Source organism: Mustela nigripes, chromosome 1 (genome assembly GCF_022355385.1).
Source record: "Mustela nigripes isolate SB6536 chromosome 1, MUSNIG.SB6536, whole genome shotgun sequence".
Classification (NCBI taxonomy): domain Eukaryota; kingdom Metazoa; phylum Chordata; class Mammalia; order Carnivora; family Mustelidae; genus Mustela; species Mustela nigripes.
Genome location: NC_081557.1, coordinates 58,061,365 through 58,081,229, shown reverse-complemented (window position 1 = coordinate 58,081,229; position 19,865 = coordinate 58,061,365). Strand labels below are relative to the sequence as shown.

Sequence of the window (19,865 nt, the reverse complement as noted above, 5' to 3'; positions counted from 1 at the left end):
AGAGAGAGAGAGAGAGAGAGAGGAGGAAGCAGGCTCCGTGCTGAGCAGAGAGCTGATATGGGACTCGATCCCAGGATCCGGAGATCATGACCTGAGCCGAAGGCAGCGGCTTAACCCACTGAGCCACCCAGGCGCCCCTAAAATCTTTTTTTAAATGTTATTGCATATAGGTTTTTTTGGTTTTTGTTTGTTTTGATTATGGTCAATGTAAATGTAAACACAAGGGTGTGATTTTTGTTTGTTCAGTGTTGTGTATTCAGTCTAAAACTGTGCTAAGGCATATAATTGGTGCTCAATAAATATTTGTTAAATGAATAAATGGATAAAACCTAAACAAAGCCAGGGCAAATAAGAAAAAAAAAAATTCAAGTTTGATTGTCAAATAGGATTTTAGCTTTCCTGTTCTATTTTTCCTATATTTGTGAGGGTTAAAAAATTGTATAGATGTCAGCTTGCTTCCCTGACTGTATATCCTATCATCTTTTATAATAACACTTAAATCCATTAACAACATTTAATTTGAAAGGAAGAAATTTTCCTTTTTTGTATTCCAAAACTGTGACTAGAAGATGTCAATTTCCTACCAAAAAGCTAGTCTATGAATTACCTTAAAGTGAAGACTGAATTGTATTTTCTCCACTGCCAATGTCTGGCAATGGTGCCTAGTATTCAGGAGGTCTCAGTAAATGTGTATTGAACTACACTGAATTGGAAGTAAAGATATGAACCCAATTATACTGTTATTGGATTTCCCATTTCTGATTATTTCCTTAGGAATATTGAGTCTAAATATGTTAGTTGAAAATAATTTCCTGAGAAATGAGATCCTAGGATGTCTGTTTCTCTTACATCAGTGACAAATGAAGTTAAGATTTATTTTCCATCAGATTCCTGCTTGCTTTTTCTATGGAACAACTGAGGCTGCTTTAGCTTTTTTTTTTTTCTTTCTCTTATGTGACTTCCTATTTATGCAAAGGCCATGGGGCAGCTTCTCCTGTCCAGTTATTTTTCTAGCTCCTCTCCCACTTCCTCCTCCTCTTCCTTTTTTTTTTTGAGAGAGGGAGAATAAATGGGAGGGTAGGAGGAAAGAGAGTAGGAGAGAGAGATTTTAAGCAGGCTCCACATTCAGTGTAGAGCGCAACTTGGGGCTCAGTCTCATGACCCTGAGATCATGACCTCAGCTGAAATCAAGAGTCAGACACTTAAAAAAAATTTAAAATAAGAATAAATGAAAAATTAAAAAAATTTTAAAAAGTCAGACACTTAACTGAGCCACCTGTGTGCTCCCTCCTTTTCTTTATAGAATTAATAAACAGGCAGCTGCTCCTCCCTCCACTGCTCTGACAGACACTGCAGCATAATTTCAGGCTTGCCTCAGAAGTGGTAGAGAGGAGGAGCCACTCAAGTGTTGAAGCAGTTCAGGAAGGGGCTAAAGGTAGATCCTTAGGAGGATCTCAGTTTTTTCCCAGCCCTAGACACATCCCTGTACATACTAAAATGTCCTGGTTGCATATTCACATATTCTGGACATTCATCTATTAAGAGACAGTGTAGCAGAATGTCAGGAGTGATTAGACTGATTAGGACTGATAAGGATTGAATTCTTGTTTTACCATTATGCTTTGTGACTTTGGGTAGTTTCTTATTCTGTGCCTCAGTTTTCTTATGCGCTAAATGGGTATATTAATAATCTGGTTCATAGAGTTGCTGTGAGGAATAAATAAGAATTAGGAACTTAGGACAATGCTATACTATTATTAAATGTTAATATATTACATGGACCTCTTCTGAAAAATACAAATACCCTGAAATAGATATAGGCAAATAATCACTTATTATAATGCATATCAGTTCACTTAAATTGCTTCCATTAAAAGCCTGAGGTCAGCTCCCCAGAGGTGTGGCTATTTTGATAGATGATCCTTACCCTTAAGAAGCTTATAATCTGGTAGGGTAAGACATACATATAAGCAAATATTGCAACATGGTAATAGAGAGCTATGCCTAGCACGGTGGTGTTGAGAAGCGGGAGTGATCAGCGGTGCCGGTGATCAGTAGGTAGAGGAGAGCATGCTTGAGCTGCTTATTACAGAATCTGCAGATAAATGGCAGGGACTGGGCAATGTATTAAGAGAGAAAGTAAGGATTATTGAAACCATCACAGATAACAGTTTAAATTCTCTATCAGCACATGCACGCAGATCTTTTAATTGTTCATTTATTGATCGAAATGAACAAAACCTTTTAGAAATTTCTTAGTTGTTGGTAGGGAGCAGCAGTTCATTAAAAAACAAGAGTGTGCCCTAGGAATGACAAATAGTTTTAATCTGTGCTAAATCTAAATCTAATCGATTGATGTTGGCTGCCTAGAGTGCTTTGTCAAGAAGAATTCTGAGGGCACCATTTGAGGTAAATGAAAAAAATGCAGTGATTGATTAATCACAAGCATTAAGTGTGGACATAAGGAGGTCGAATGCACTGGCTGATTGTGCTATGAAGCCAGCAAGCCAGTGTTCAGTTCTTGGCTCTGCCACTTTCTAGTTGTGTTGACTGTCATAGGATATTTAAACTACTGTGTCTCAGTGTCCCTGTCTCTAAAATGGAGATAATAAAAGTGCCTGTCTCCTAGATTGTTGTGATAATTAAGTGAATTACTATATATGAAGTATTTAGAACAGTGCCTGACGCATTGTAAGCACTCAGCTATTACTGGCCTTTGTTAGCGACTGCTTATTTCCAAGTAAATAAGATAATATGGAACCCAAGGGAGTCCAGTATGCTTATTTTTATTGTTTTTTTTTCTTTTATGTTGTGAATGTTTATGAGTAGGCAGCTAACTTAGACATCCTCAGTTCTTTCCTAGACTGGTACACAGGGCAATTTGAAGACTATTTTCAACACAGTATTGATCCTACAGCTAGAATGTTAGAATAAGGAGAGTTGGAATGACTGGTGTTTGAGTGACTTGAGATTATTTTTTATTGTTTCACTCTAACATAGTATGAGATTGATGTGCAACAATGAAACAATAATTTTTTTATCTGTAGAACAAACATAAATTATGCAGCTTCTCAGAGTTCTTTTTGGTCTGGTTTAACATTCGTTTCATAGGAGTTGTCAAAAGGTTTGATGATTTTTTTCACATCCTGGTTTTTATCCTGTAAAATATTTGTAAATTCTTCCCAGGGGTTCATGTGGGATGTGGCTGATCAACTGAAGGCTATGTTGGTGTTTGCAGAACATCGATACTATGGAGAATCCCTACCTTTTGGTAACAAATCATTCAGGGTAAGTACAGGTATGCCTTGTTTTATTGTACTTCCATTTACTGTACTTCACAGATCATGTGGTATTTGCAAATTGAAGGTTTGTGGCAACTCTGTTGAGCCAGTGTATCAGTGCCATTTTTCTAATAGCATTTGCTTCCTTTGTGTCTCTGTGATACATTTTGGCAATTCTTGTAATATATTTGACTTTTTCATTGTTTTTATATTTATTTATTATATATAATATAATAATATTATTATATTTATTTATTTTATATTTATTTATATTATGGTGATCTGTGATCAGTTGTCTAAGATGCTCACATAAGATGGCAAACTTAATTGATAAATAACGTATCTGTTCTGACTACTCTACCGAGTGGCTAGTCCTCCATCTCTTTCTGTCTCCTCAGGTCTGGTTATTCCCTGAGACACAAAAATATTGAAATAAGCTAATTAATAATCCTGCATAATCCTGCAATGGCCTCTAAATGTTCCAATGAAAAGAAAAGAAGAGTTGCATGTCTTTCACTGTAAATAGAAAGCTAGAAATGATTAAGCTTAGTGAGGAAGGCATGTTCAAAGTTCAAAATAGTGAGAGAGGCCAAAAGCTAGGCCTCTAGTGCCAGTCATTCAGCCAGGTTGTGAATGCAAAGAAAGAATTCTTTTTTTTTTTTTTTTTTTTTTTTTTTTTTTTAAAGATTTTATTTATTTATTTGACAGAGAGAAATCACAAGTAGATGGAGAGGCAGGCAGAGAGAGAGAGAGGGAAGCAGGCTCCCTGCTGAGCAGAGAGCCCGATGCGGGACTCGATCCCAGGACCCCGAGATCATGACCTGAGCTGAAGGCAGCGGCTTAACCCACTGAGCCACCCAGGCGCCCCGCAAAGAAAGAATTCTTGAAGGAAATTAAAAGTGCTACTCCAGTGAACATACACCTGACAAAAAAGTGAAACAGCATTGTTGTTAATATGGAAAGTTTGAGTGATCTGGATAGAAGATCAAACAAACCACAACATTCCCTCAAGTCAAAGCCTAATCCAGAGCAAGGCCCTAATTCTCTTCAATTTGATGAAGGCTGAGGAAGGTGAGGAAGCTACAGAGGAAAAGTCTGAAGCTATCAGAGGTTGGTTCATGAGGTTTAAGGAAAGAAGCCATCTCCATAACATAACAGTGAAGATGAAGCAGTAAGTGCTGATACAGAAGTTGCAGTAAGTTATACAGAAAATCTAGCTGAGAGAATTCATGAAGGCAACTACATTAAACCATAGATTTTCAATATAGACAAAACAGCTTCTTAAAGGGAATGCCATCTAGGACTTTTCATTGCTAGAGAGGAGAAGTCAATGATTGGCTTCAAATCTTCGAAAGGACAGCCTGACTCTCTTGTTAGGGGTTAGTGTAGCTGGTAACTTTAAATTGAAGCCAGTGCACATTTACCATCCTGAATATCCTAGGGCCTTAAAGAATTATGCTGAATCTACTTTGTTTGTGCTGTATAAGTGGAAGAACAAAGCCTGAATGGCTGCACATCTGTTCACAAAATGGTCTGCTGAATATTTTAAGATCACTGTTGAGACCTACTGCTTAGGAAGAAAAAAGTTTCTTTCAAAATATTGTTCATTGACAATGCACCTGGTCATCCAAGAGCTATGATGGAAATGTACAATGTGGTGAACGTTGTTTTCATGTCTCCTAATACAGCATCTATTCTGCAGCCCATGGATCCAGAAGTTATTTTGAGGGGTGTCTGGGTGGCTCAGTGGGTTAAGCCTCTGCTTTTGGCTCAGGTCATGATCCCAGGGTCCTGGGATCAAGCCCCATATCGGACTCTCTGCTCAGTGGGGAGCCTACTTCCCCCTCCCTCTCAGCTGCCTCTGCCTACTTGTGATCTCTCTGTCAAATAAATAAATAAAATCTTTTTTAAAAAAGTCATTTTGAATTTCAAATCTTATTTATGAAATACATTTCATAAGGCTTTAGCTGCCACAGAGAGTGAATCCTCTGATAGATATGGGCAAAGTCAGTTGAAAACCTCCTGGAAAAGATTCACCATTCTAGATGCCTTGAAGGATATTTAGGATTTGTGTGAAGAGGTCAAAATAATCAACATGAACTGGAGTCTGAAAGAAGTAGATTTCAGCCCTTGTATGTAACTGTGAGGGGCTGAAGACTTCAGTAGAGGATGTAACTGCAAATGTGGTAGAAATAGCAGGAGAACTAGAATTACAAGTATAGCCTTAAGATGTGACTGAAATCCTCCAATCTCATGATAAAATTTGAATAGATGAAGAATTGCTTCTCATGGTTGAGCAAAGAAAGTGGTTTCTGAAGATGGAATCTACTGCTGGTGAAGATGCTATGAAGATTGTTGAAATAACAACAATGAATGTAGAAAATTATAAAAACTTAACTTGGTTAAACAGCTATAGGGTTTGAGAGGACTGATTCCAAGTTTGAAAGAAGTTTTCCTGTGGGTTAAGTACTATTGAACAGCATCACAAGCTACAGAGAAAGCACTCATGAAAGGAAAAATCAATCAATGTGGCAGACTTTATTGTTGTTTTATTTTAAGACATTGCCTTAGCCACCCTAGCCTTCAGCAACTGCCCCCCTGACCAGTTGGCAGCCATCATCATTTAGGCATGATCCTCCACTGGTAAAAAGATGAAAGCTCAGAAAGCTCAGATGGTGTTAGGATTTTTTATCAATGAAGTATTTTAAAATTAAGAATGTACATCTATTTTTAAATAATACTAATGCACGCTTACTGGACTACAGTATAGTGTAAACATAACTTTATGTGCACTAGGAAGCCAAAATAGTAGTTTGACTTGCTTTATTGAGATACCCACTTTATTGAAGTGAACTGGAACTGAACATGCAAGATCTCTGAGGTGTGCCTGTATACTTTTTTATTTTTAAGTTTAAAACTTTTTTTTTTTTTGAAGTTTAGGGTATTACATGTTCTAATAACATTAAGAAAGAAATGATAGCTTTAATTTGAACAGCTTGAAATTTAAAAAATTTGTATGTAATCTTTCCTTTTTATATGCAATTGAACAGATTAAGACTTTTTAAAGCCATAATATTATCATTTATAGTGTTGGTCAGTCTTTAACTCAGTGTGATGAGGTTAGCTCTAACTAGAGAAATCCTAAGGTATGGCTGCAGAGACTTTGAAGGGAACTTCTCAGTGTTGCAAAAATGTCAGTAAGTAATTCTGGTTTATAAATTATACACTTAAATTCTTAGGTCTACCCCTGGAAAAAATACAGTGAGCACTCAATTGTTTAATAGGTATTTTTCAATAAAATGAGTACAAATTATCCCGTTTTCAGCGAGTCCCAACGGGCCACTTGGATTACCTTCTGGCCTTTCCTGATCTCACAAGGAGCTTTGGCCTTGACCACAGACTGTGCGCCTAATAAAAAGGATACATTTTCTGCATCTAAGTCACTCTGTACTACCTTTGAGATTCTGAGTGTTTGGTTGCGATCTGCGCTATTATTTACACAATATTTTTCTTTTCTTTTCTTTTTTTTTTAAAGATTTTATTTATTTTATTTGACAGACAGAGATTACAAGTAGGCAGAGAGGCAGGCAGAGAGAGAGAGAGGAGGAAGCAGGCTCCCTGCTGAGCAGAGAGCCCAACGCGGAACTCGATCCCAGGACCCTGAGATCATGACCTGAGCCGAAGGCAGCGGCTTAACCCACTGAGCCACCCAGGCGCCCAATATTTTTCTTTAAAGAACTAACTTTTCAAACTTTACCTTACCTTAACAAGGGCTTTATATCCTAGTTACATGATTTTTTCTAAATGACATTAAAACAAGTATTAAATTAAGAAAGACTGTGTATTATCTAAGACCATCATGCATACTACCAGTATACACATACCATCCTTTTTGGGAACTCTTGAGTTAGAAGAACTCAGGGACAGTAATTTTCTAGGCTGCCTATTTTGAAAGGAGTTTTAATTTTTGTTCTCAGAGGTTTTATTACCTCATTATAAATAAATAAAAAGTGAAAAATGAAATGAAAAGCAGAACAAGTTGCTGATATTTGTTGGGCTGCATGAGAAACTCTATTCTTTAGCTGCTTATTCTGCATAATTATCTGATTCGGAGAGTTGATAGATCCTGAAACCATTGAGAAGTAGTCACCTTGTTGCAGACAGAAATGTAGTATCCTCTTCTAGATCCCTTCTTTCATGCTTTGTTAGCAAAAAGGAGCGGAGGGCTCTTCTTTGATATGCTTCCTTCTCTTCATGTGCTCACAGAATTTGTCAGTAGCTTGGGGGATAATATTACAAATATTATGCGAGGATTAGAAAAAAATCGCACTCAACTATACATAATGCGAAGAAAACTGGAAGTAAAAGACTAGTGACAGACAATAAGCAAGGAGGTAAGAGGTCAGAAGGTATACATCTTGGATAAGGGGGAAGGCTAAAGGATGATAGGAAAGAGGAAAGATGGGAACTGTGTGGTTTCAGACTTGGCTAAATGATGGAAGGAGTCAGAGTGGTGAGACCAAAGCATGAAGATCAAGTAAGATCATGAAGATCAGCCTAATAGGTATATAGCTGTACTAGTTACCTATTGCTTTGTAACAATTTACCTTAAACCTTAGTGATTTAGGGGCGCCTGGGTGGCTCAGTGGGTTGAGCCTCTGCCTTTGGCTCAGGTCATGATCTCAGGGTCCTGGGATCGAGCCCCACATCAGGCTCTCTGCTTATCGGGGAGCCTGCTTCCCCCACTCCTCCCCGCCTTCCTCTCTGCCTACTTGTGATCTCTGTCAAATAAATAAATAAATAATCTTAAAAAAACAAAAACAAAAACCTTAGTGATTTAAAACAGCAGTAGACATTTATTGTCTCATGCTCCTGTGGGTAAGAAATTAAAAGTGGCTCAGCTAGGAGGTTCTTTTTTAAGGGGTCTTATGAGGTTGAGATGTCAGCTGGTGCTAACAATTATCTGAAGGCTTGACTGGTGCCAGAGAACTTTCTCCACTATAGGGAGAATCCACATGAGTGATAAAATGTTGCTGGGTGTTAGCCAGAGGCTACAATTTGTCTCTTGCTGCATTTCTCCAAAGGCTTAGTTCAATGGCCTCATGACAAGGCAGCTGGCTTCCCTCAAAGTCGGTAATCCAATGGAGCAAGGTGGAAACTGCAGTGCTTATTATGAGTTAACATTGGAAGTCACATATCGCTTCTGACACATTTTATTGGTTAGAACCAAGTCACTAAGTCCAGTACAAGTTCAAAGAGAGGACTTATCTTTTAAAGGGAGATACTTTATTAGCCTCCTCAGCTTAGCAGAGCTCTGAGCTTTACTTCCCTATGTTAAAGTGAGGCAGTTGTCTCTAGGCAGAGAATTAGATGATCATGGAACTTTTTGAGTATCCTTCTCTCAGAGATCAATGTCTGGTATTGCTGTTTTTCTAATGCCTGAAAATAGTTGTTCTATTGGTTTTTGTTTTTAACTCTAATTTTCTATTGTTTACAACAGGGTAATTTCCGGTTGTTGGTATATCAGACATAATTTTCTTTCTTACTAGGGAGGGTGAGATTTATTTTTATTGATGATACTTAAGTATTTCACAGGATTCGGTCTACTTTTGCCTGTATGGTAGCCATTTTAAATGTTTCAAGTTTTAAAATAAAAATTATACAGCAATTATCTGTTAAGCTGAAAATTGTATTCTGTCACATTTGCAGTTAAAAGTTACTTAGAGTTTGTTTCTGTTATTTCTACAACCTCAACAAGATCTTTGGTAAATACATTTAATCGAAATTACATTTGAATGCAAAATATATTATGTTTGTCACACAAACTTAAAATCATTGTTTTAATGATTTGTTTAAATCAACATTGCTCTTATGTTGACTAGGCATTTTAACTCAATTGCTTAGAAATTCTGTTTGGAGAAAAGCTTATCTGACTGGCTTTTTTCTTGGATCTATGCTATGCCTAAGCTGCTATTATGTGTACATTTATATTTGTTCTTTGTTATTTTTCTTTAGGATTCCAGACACTTGAATTTTCTGACATCAGAACAAGCTCTGGCTGATTTTGCAGTGTTAATCAAACACTTGAAAAAAACAATCCCAGGAGCTAAAAATCAACCTGTCATTGCCATAGGGGGCTCTTACGGTGGCATGCTTGCAGCCTGGTTCAGGATGAAATATCCTCATATAGTGGTTGGGTAAATGCATTTATGTTGGACATGAGCACTTCTTAATGATTGTCAAGCATACTTAGAGATTTGTTTTGGTAAAACAAGTTCTGTTGTACTGATATTTCTACTTTATATCTCATTAACAACTGTAATTTTTCTCACCATTTTTGTTCAGTATCAGTTTCAATTTCAGAACTTTAATTCAGTAAGTTGCATTTTTTTTTCTTTTCTCCTTTCTTATTTTTCTCACCATTTAGAGCTCTTGCAGCCTCCGCCCCCATTTGGCATTTTGGTAATCTGGTACCTTGTGGTGTATTTATGGAGATTGTAACTAAAGATTTTAAGAGAGGTGGTCCAAATTGTTCAGAAACCATCCGTAGCTCCTGGGATGCTATTAATCGATTCTCAAGAACAGGTAAGCTTTAATTAATAGAATGGAATCACAGAGTTTTTTACCTTTCACTTGTTAATTTCAACACTTCTCAGTTTTTCAGTAACATTTTTACTTAGGTAAAACATACAAAAACATACACAAATCAAAATACATCACTTGATGAATTTTCACAAGGGAAAACATAATCGGTATGGTGTAATAGTTTACTCATCATCCAGTATAATCAGGAACACAGTATGTATGTTTTGTGTCTGCTGTCTTTTGCTTGACACTATGTCAGATACTTCCATTTGTTTTACTTGTTGGGGTTTACACTGATTGCTCTCTAGTGTTCCATTTGTTTATTTACTTGTTTACCTCAATCGTATCTTTAAAACAGGGAATAATTCATATAATTTCTGGCAAACTCCATGAGGATAGACAACCTGTTTATCATGGCATTATCCAGATGCCTAAAAATATTTTATTGAATGTTGAAAAAGCATTCTTGGAGAAATGGTATAGAATATTGAATTTTCTGGAGTATTGAGTAAAGCGTTCTGTCAAATAGTGCTTTTTAGGTTCCCAACAATGTGATTCTCTTCTCAGGTGCTGGCTTGCGTTGGCTTTCTGAAGCCCTTGACTTATGTACCGCATTAACAAATGCTCAGGATGTCCAGCATTTGAAAGCCTGGCTCTCTGAAACCTGGATAAATCTGGCAATGGTGGACTACCCTTACGAGTGTGACTTTTTACAGCCTTTGCCTGCTTGGCCTATAAAGGTAACAGAAAAATGTCCTTTCATCACTTTTAATATGAACTTCTGTCTTTCTTTCTTTTTGTTTATAGAAAGCATCTTTCTTTCTTTTTTTAAAATTTATATTCAAGTTAATTAACATATAGTGTATTATTAGTCTCAGGATTTTGTTTTGTTTTTTAAACTGGTGCTTTCTGTGACTTTTAGCAGTAAAGGAATCTCCAGTGACAAAGGGACTCTTGGTTTGACTAACCTGGGCAGAAATCCTGACTTCTGTCACTTTTTGGTTACTCACTTGGACATCTTTTTTTAATTTTTTTTTTTTTAAGATTTTATTTATTTATTTGACAGAGATCACAAGTAGGCAGAGAGGCAGGCAGAAAGAGAGAGAGGAGGAAGCAGGCTCCCCATGGAGGAGAGAGCCTGATGTGGGGCTCGATCCCAGGACCCTGGGATCATGACCTGAGCCAAAGGCAAAGGCTTTAACCCACTGAGCCACCCAGGCCCCCCTCACTTGGACATCTTACCTGACTTTTCTTTTTCCCTTTTTTAAAGATTTATTTATTTATTTATTTATTTTTATTTATCTTATTATTTAACAACAGGTAGAGGGAAAAGAAAAGAGTCATTTTGTTGTTGTTGTTAAAGACAAGTCGTCGTCTTCTTCTTTTTTAAAGATTTTATTTATTTATTTGACAGAGAGAGACACATCAAGAGGGAGAACACAAGCAGGGGGAGTGGGAGAGGGAGAAGCAGGCTTCCTGCCGATCAGGGAGCCCCATGTGAGGCTCCATCCCAGTACCCTGGGATCATGACCTGAGACGAAGGCAAGCACTTAATGACTGAGCCAGCCAGGTGCCCCAGGAAAGAGTCTTGAGCAGACAAGAATGGAGAGCCTGACCCTGAGCCCAAACAAAGAGTTGGTGACTTAACCAACTGTACCACCCAGGCGTCCCTTATCTAACTTTTCTGAACATCAGTTTCCTCTTACTTGAATAAAGAAGACAAAATGAATAGATTATAGAGTTGTATGAATTAAAACTAATACCAGTAATTGCTGCTAATGGAGTGATTACTGTGTGTCGTGTCTTGTGCTGAACACTTTGCATGGACAATTTACTTATTACATCTTTGTGATGTATGTGAAACAGGTAGAACTGTGTCGTATGTGGTTAGTGGTTAATAAATGGCAAATGCTCTCACATGCTATGATTCAGTCAACTGCTAATGTGTTCTGAGTGCTACACATTTATCACAAAGGAGTGATCTCCATGCAGCAGGTGGAGTGGAAAGAGTACTGACTCTGGATCCTTGATCTAGAAACTACCATTTACCAGCTGTGTGATCTTGGGTGAGGCTATCTTCTTCTGAACATCTTCCTCTGCAAAATGAAATAATTATACTTAGTTCTCCGTAGGGTTGTGCTCAGGATCAAATAAAATACTAGATGTGAAAACACTCTGGAAAGTGTAAAGACACATTACATCATAAATGTTTAGGTTCTTTATATGGCAAAATGCTTTATTGTGTATCTCCTTTTTTTTTTTTTTTTTGAAGATTTTATTTATTTATTTGACAGAGCGAGATCATAAGTAGACAGAGAGGCAGGCAGAGAGAGAGAGGAGGAAGCAGGCTCCCCGCCAAGCAGAGAGCCTGATGCGGGACTCGATCCCAGGACCCTGAGATCCCATTTATTAACCACCAACCATATACGACACAGGTCTACCTGTCTCACATACATCACAAAGATGTAATAAGTAAATTGTCCATGCAAAGTGTTCAGCACAAGACACGACACACAGTAATCACTCCATTAGCAGCAATTACTGAGCCGAAGGCAGAGCCACCCAGGTGCCTTGTGTATCTCCTTTTAAGCATTTCTTTGTAAAGAACATTCTTAGTTTTAAAATCCAAGTTTAGCCAACTTGATGGTTAAGTTTAGAGAATATAACTGATTCTGCAGCTGGAATGAATGCCAGAAATGTAAACAGACTTGATAATATGAGAACCAATTTTCAAAAGCACTTTTAATTTAACAGTCCCTTTGAAGTTAATATTAAATGAACATTTTGCTTAAAACTTTATAACCCAAATGGAACAAGGTCATTTGCTATTAGAGATATTTTTCTTCATCTAAAAAGTAGAATGACAACTGGATGTCTTGCACATACAGGCCAGAGGTAAATGTGTATTGAATTAAATTGAATTTAGATAATACAGAAATATTTAAAAGAGCTGTCTCTCTCATGGTAAGAAAACCTGGATCAAAATAATGAGAAAAAAATAAATTCGAGTCAGTTAGCCTCCATATATGTCTTTGTGCTAATAAGGCCTTATCTATATTATTTTACTGTTTGCAGAACACTTTCATATATGCTATCCCATTTAATCCCCTTATATATGAAAAAGAGGTACAATGGAGAGAAAATTTATGGAGTTTTATAAAGAGGAAATTTAAGCTCAGTGAAGATGGTAAAAGTGGGATTTGAGCTTGGGTCTACCATTGTTCAGAACCTCTGATCTTCTACCATATTGCACTGCATGAGGAGAGGATTTGGCTGAAGTTTTGGGTGGATCACTAGCTGCATTGTGACAACTATCAGATTTAACTGTATTCTCTTTACAAAGTGATAATTACTTTTGCATTTTTACCCACTTGAAGAACAAATGAGTTGTCAGGTGATAAAAACATATGGGGAATTCCCTTGTTATTTACAACAAACGTCGACAAACTTTATTTGTAAAGAACTAGATAGTAAATATTTTATGTTTTGTGGACCATTCGGTTTCTGCTACAGTTATTCAGTTCTGCAGCTGTAGCAAGAAAGTAGCCAGTGTCACAAAAATACGTTATTTATAAAACAGGCAGTAGCCTGGATTTGGCCTGTGGGCTTTAGTATGCCAACCCCTGATTTAGAAAAAAGCCAGAGGAATAGGGCTTTTCAGTGTTCATTTGTTTATGATTTGGAACAAGGAACACTAGCTTTGCTTCTCTACCCATTTCTTTAATGTTCCTTTTGAGATACTTTGCTGTTGCAACTTTAAATGTAAATAAATGTCTATCCTTTCTTTCTCTTAAATATTCACTCAAAGTTAGTGGAGTGTATCTGAGATATTTTGCATTCTGTTTTTGATCTAGCACAGTTCTTTTATCTTTAGTGTATATACATTATAAAAGTTTATTTTTAAGACAAGGTAACTTGGGTCTTTGCCCTATAATCACCTTTTGTTTTTCTTTAGGACTACTTCTTGTCATTCTTTTCAGTTACTTCTTATAGTTTTATCTTTTTGGCATATTAAGGAATTCTTGATTGCTTATAATATATTTATGATTCTGTTTCTTGCCTGCACACCAACCAAAAGAAATCTCTCTTTGCCCCCTGCTTGAGAAATTTCCATTGCCCTATTTCCAGTTTTATCCTATATGATTTTAGAGTATTTCTACTACATGTCTCCCTCCCAGACTTTTAGCTTTATATCACTTTCTTTCACTGTTCATTCTATTTCTCCTTTCTTGACCTCCTCTCTGTTCTCCCAACCCACTAATCCCAGGAACACTACCCAGTTGCGGACCACTCTTTCACTTGGATAGTTCCATTTAACCAGGACTCCTCCTCCCTCTGATACACTTCCTCCTTTTTAAAGGGCTAACAAACAGCCGTCCTTTTCTAAGTCTGTAATTCAGGCTTAGGATAGTGAGATGATGTGTAACAGTTGGGTTATGAAAAAAAAGTAGGTGATTTCCAATTCTGCCTGGACCTTGTATGGTTCTGAATGATCCATAGGCAGTGATTGAATGTCTTTTCTGTGTCAACTCAAGTATCGTTCTTTTTAATTTGTGGGCTGTGTACACTCAGACTTCTTTTGCTTTTATTTACTGTTAACAGAAGCTGCAACATTCATGCAGAAATAATCATGGACTTGGCTGAGGGAACACAAGAGAAAAGGGAAATAGAAAACCTCTCTGTAATTTGACTGCTCCGTCAGCATAAAAACTACTAGACCTCTTCTCAGCTTAAAAAGCAGTGTTTAAGGATACTATAGAGGTTGTTTATTTTGAATAAGTTTTTAGCTGATAACTCACCACATCTCTTGGCTTAGCCTTCTGAGCATGCAGATAGATATAGTGAAATAATAAGACATAAAATGGAAAATTTCTTTGGTTTGTCTTGGTGCTTGATAATGTATTCGACCTCTCTGGGTGGTTTAAGCGGTTTAGGTGCATTCTATGAAAGGAGAGCTTTTAAAGACAAAACTAATGTGATTATCTGTGAGTGTGAGAGGGGTATTGAAACCTTAGAGAAAGAATATCTATTAGAAAAGCTGAATGTATCTGCTTAATCCTTTCTCTAATGTGGATGGACCATACTTTCTGAGAGGAGGTTGGTCTTTTTTTTTTTTTTTAACCTATCTTCTTTCCTTCTTTTAAAAAAATTTCTTTGCCCCCTTTTTTCTTTCTTTTATTCAAATGCTTATCCTTATAAGTAAAGGGACACGTAAAGCTTTGAAACAGATCATTGTCTTTACTTTCTCTAGTGTATGTGGGGTCAAAGCACAAATTAAATATTTGGGTGCAGAGCTAATTAGTTTGGTACTAAAATAGAAATGTTCTGTTTCTACACCCTTTAAAGCCATAATTAAAATGGATGTGTAATGCTCTTTTTAAATTTCTTTTCCCTGTACATTTACTTTTGCTCTAGGAAATAGAAGGTAAATTAAGTATTTCGTATGTTGATTGTTGAGCCTCATATTAATTACTATTTTACAGTTTTCTTTGTTGCATAATAAAAAAGTTGTGTGATTTTTTTTTTTAAGATTTTATTTATTTATTACAGAGAGAGCACAAGTAGGGAGAGCAGCAGGCAGAGGGAGAGGGAGATGCAGGTTCCCCACTGAGCAGGGAGCCCGACATGGAGTCGATCCCAGGGTCCTGGGATCATGACCTGATCCGAAGGCAGCCACCTAACTGACTGAGCCACCCAGGCACCCCCAAAAAGTTGTATGATTTTTATATAAATATAAAATTTATATAATATAAAATATATATTATATATTTTATTTTTATATTGAATCCCTTTTATTAAAATTTTTACCAGATAAACTTAGAAAAATATAAAGATAATCTAAGAATTAAAAAAATTGCTTAAAATATTTAAGTGAGACTACAGGTATATTTAGGCACTGTTTGTGTTGTTATTTTTCTCTTACACTAAAACCTTGAGGTTGAGTATGTGTAGTGTTGGTTATTACAAATGGAAGCTCCAGAGTGTGTCTTCCGTTTGAATTCCAACTCTGCGACTTCCTGGTTGTATGACTTTGGGCAAGTTTCTTAGCCTCTCTGTGCTTTAGTTTCCTCATTGGCAAAGTGGGGATATCATATTTGTAATGCTTATAAGGGTCATTATGAAAATTTAATAGAACCCCATGTATAGTAAGCACTAAAGTGATACTAGTTATATAGTAGTAACTATTATTGTTATTACATAATAGTAGGGGGACAGTGTTATCCCGGGACTTTGTCGCCAGAGTCTGGGTTCAGACTACTAAAACTGTATGTCTGTAGCCAGACTTCTCCCAGCTATATTCTCCTCTGTGATATGGGGATGGCCTTGTGTTTTACCCTGGGCCATTGTAGAGAAAGTACCTGACCTTGAGGAATATTCGGTAGTTGTACTAGCAGCCTCTGTCCCAGATGTTCTCGTATCAGTGAATTTATGGCACAAGTGGAAATGCTATACCTTACATAGAAATTGTTTGGAAGAAGCTAATTTGATAGTGTCCATGAAATTAGTAGGAAATATAGTACAGAGGCTATGTGGATGGTGAGTGTTCTGAATGAAAGTGGTTGGCAGGGACTCTTACCTTGTTGTCTGAGTAGATCATAACCCTTAAATAAACAGTCAGTTGGCTAATAACTGCAAATTATCAGGCTTAAGGTGAAGTGGGTATTAGATGAGGTTGAACCAAAGAAGCTGATAGCTTGACCACCTTTGACTTATAAACATGGCAGTTTCATGTGGTTCCAACTTAACATTTACATAAGTGTTTTGTGCATTCTGTGGATTTTTAATAAAAGTATGTGATTATCTCCTTTATTTTTATTTTTAAGATTTTATGTATGCATTTGACAGAGAGAGAGATCACAAATAAAGAGGCAGGCAGAGAGAGAGGGGAAGCAGGTCCCTGTTGAGCAGAGAACTGGATGCAAGGACGGGATCCCAGGACTCTGAGATCATGACTTGAACTGAAAGCAGAGGCACCACTGAGGTGCCCCTGATTATCTCCTTTTATTCTTTTTTTTAATTCGTGTTTTATTTTTGAATTTTATTTATTTATTTAAGAAATAGAGGAAGAGAGAGACAGAGAAAGACAAAGTGCCTGTATGAGCAGGGTGGGGGAGAGGAGCAGAGGGAGAAGAACAAGCAGACTCTGTGCTGAGTGTGGAGCCCAACGCAGGGCTCACTTCTACACCCCCAAGATCATGACATGAGCTGAAATCAAGAGTCAGACACTTTACTGACTGAGTGAGCCACCTAGGCGCCCCATGATTATCTTCTTTTAACTAAGCATGGAAATAGTGCTGAGGTTTTGCTAGTATAACTTCAGTATTTTTTTGGAAAATTTCATTCTTTACTACCATAATTGTTAAGGAAGTACACAGAAGTGATTTTTTTTTTTTTAGGCCTTCTGTTATCTGATATACCAGTAGAATTATAAATTGGTACTTTCTTTCTGTAACGCAACTTGACAGGATGTAACAAAGGCCTTAAAAGTATTTATTTCCTGGGGCACCTGGGTGGCTTAGTTGGTTAAGCATCTGCCTTCAGCTTAGGTCATGATCCTAGGGTCCTAGGTTTGAGCCCCACCACGTAGGGCTCCCTGCTCAGCAGGACATCTGCTTCTCCCTCTCCCTCTGCCCCTCCCCACTGCTCCTGCTCTCTCTCAGATAAGTAAATAAAATCTTTTTTAAAAATGTTTATTTCCTTTGAATCAGTTACCTCAAGAAAACAATTAAGGATATATGTAATGATTTATCCTCAGGTTTATTTATTGTAGCCTTTGTAGTGTAAAAGATTGGGAATGATACAAATGAGCAATTGTAGGATTGCTTCAACTTTTCCTCAACTCCCCATCCTGATTGCTCCTTTGGTCATTGTCTTTAAAGTGTGGTGCTCAGAACTGGACCGAGTACTCCAAAGGAGCCCTGACCTCAGAGAGGACAGTGGACCCAGGAGTGGCCTTAATCTGGGCATGGAATTTCTATTAGATGCCAAGTTTCTGACCAGGATGTTCTCTTTGTGTAACTGGACTGCCGAAACCCAAGTATTGTCAGCTGGTGCCAGTCCCCAGCCATGCTTGTGTCTTTTAAGGAGTGACAGTAACTGCTATTGGCAGAGATGGCTATTCATGGGTACTCCTTTTCTTTGCCTGACAGAGGGCCAGTGTTCTAGCTCTGAGAGGGAATCTGATGCCAGTATGTGAGTCACACTTAACTTGCTACTGTTCTTTTCGAGTTTTAGGCTACTTCTTTGTTGTTGCTCATCAGCACTCACTTTTCCTCCTGCCCAGCTTACATTGTCACCCTGCCTCATCTATTGAAGCTATATGCTTGACCTTAGTGTTCTTCTATGCATTCCACAGGTCCATTCCATAGAATTCCATAGACATTGAATTTTCCCTGGTTCATTTCTTCCACTTTTTCACGTTTCCCTTTTTTATCAGAAAGATGTTGCTGGAAACTAGTCCTAAGCAAAACTGATTAGAGGCTAGGTTTGCTTTTTGCTGTTTACTTCCTTTCTCAGTGTCCTCCTTTCCTGAGTGGGTGCATAAGGCCAGCCCAAGCCTTGTGGCTTCTGCTGCCCAGAGCCTATCCCAAAAGTAGAGTAACTAGACTCTTTCTTTCTTGGCTCTTTCTTCTCTGGATGTCTTTCTCTCTTATATATATTTTTTATTTTTCATTTTATTTTTTTTAAAGATTTTTATTTATTTGATAGACAGAGATCACAAGTAGGCAGAGAAGCAGGCAGAAAGAGAGAGAGGAGGAAGCAGGCTCCCCATGGAGGAGAGAGCCTGATGTGGGGCTCGATTCCAGGACCCTGGGATCATGACCTTGGCCAAAGGCAGAGGCTTAACCCACTGAGCCACCCAGGCGCCCCGCTCTCTCTCTTTGAATCAGTACTTGCCTGCTATATACATTTTTTCCATATGAAATGAGAAAGGATCAAATCACTGACTTCATGTCAAGGTGTTAATAGAAGATGAAAGCTTACGGAGTGTGATTTCCTTGCCATTGTGGCCATTTGCGGTTTTACAGGGGATGCTTTCTAAGCTGTGTAGCTTGATGGATAAGACCTGTATTTTATAACTAGAGAGATCTGGGGTTGTATCTAGATCTTAACATTTACTAGCTGAGTAACCTCGAATAAGTGGTTTAAGATTCAGTTTCTCTATATAAAATAGTAGATGATAATATATCTGATAAGATTGTTTGAGGACTATATGATATAATGGTTGTAAACCCATAACTCTGTAATTAGTAGTTATGGTTGTTTTTTGCTGTGATTACATTGCCTGTGATTTTCCCCCACATTTTATTGTGAAGAATTACAAATGTAGAAACATTAAAATAATTGGACAGTGAACACCCATAAAAATGACACCTAAATTCTAGAAAAGTATTTTGCTGTATTTGATTTTGCACATACATATTTGCCTAACCATCCTTCTATCCTTTATTCCATTTTATTTTTAAAATGCATTTCAAGGTAAGTTGCAGATATCAGTATACTTCTTTTGAACATTTCACCTTTATCATCATTAATGGGACTTCAGGATTTGTTTATGTTTTTTTTTTAGATAAAATTTATGTACTGTGAATTACACAAATTGCCAATGAACTATTTATTATATAACCCAGACCTCTATGAAGATAGGGAATATTTCCCTACCCCTAAAAATTCTCCATGCCACTGTCTAGTCACTCATTCTTTCACTCCTCACCCCAAGTATTGTCTATGATTTTTTTTTTAAGATTTTATTTATTTATTTGACAGAGATCACAAGTAGGCATAGAGGCAGGCAGAGAGAGGGGGGAAGCAGGTTCCCTGCTGAGCAGAGAGCCCGATACAGGACTTGATCCCAGGACCCTGGGATCATGACCTTGGCCAAAGGCAGAGGCTTAACCCATTGAGCCACCCAGGGTCCCCTTGTCTGTGATTTTTAATACTAGAATTTTATGGGGTGCCTGGGTGGCTCAGTGGGTTAAGGCCTCTGCCTTCGGCTCC

The 19,865-nt window shown here is 37.5% G+C and overlaps 1 protein-coding gene across 4 annotated transcripts in view; it reads left to right on the top strand.

The window, feature by feature from the left end:
- PRCP (prolylcarboxypeptidase) overlaps positions 1 to 19,865 on the top strand; it is a 73,900-nt gene that overhangs the window by 39,685 nt on the left and 14,350 nt on the right. For all 4 annotated transcript variants that reach the window (XM_059411842.1, XM_059411858.1, XM_059411865.1 and 1 more), the window contains exons 4-7: positions 3,187 to 3,288; positions 9,297 to 9,478; positions 9,709 to 9,866; positions 10,434 to 10,606. In XM_059411842.1, coding sequence (XP_059267825.1) covers positions 3,187 to 3,288; positions 9,297 to 9,478; positions 9,709 to 9,866; positions 10,434 to 10,606 — 615 coding nt within the window. The remainder of the gene's footprint in view (positions 1 to 3,186; positions 3,289 to 9,296; positions 9,479 to 9,708; positions 9,867 to 10,433; positions 10,607 to 19,865) is intronic.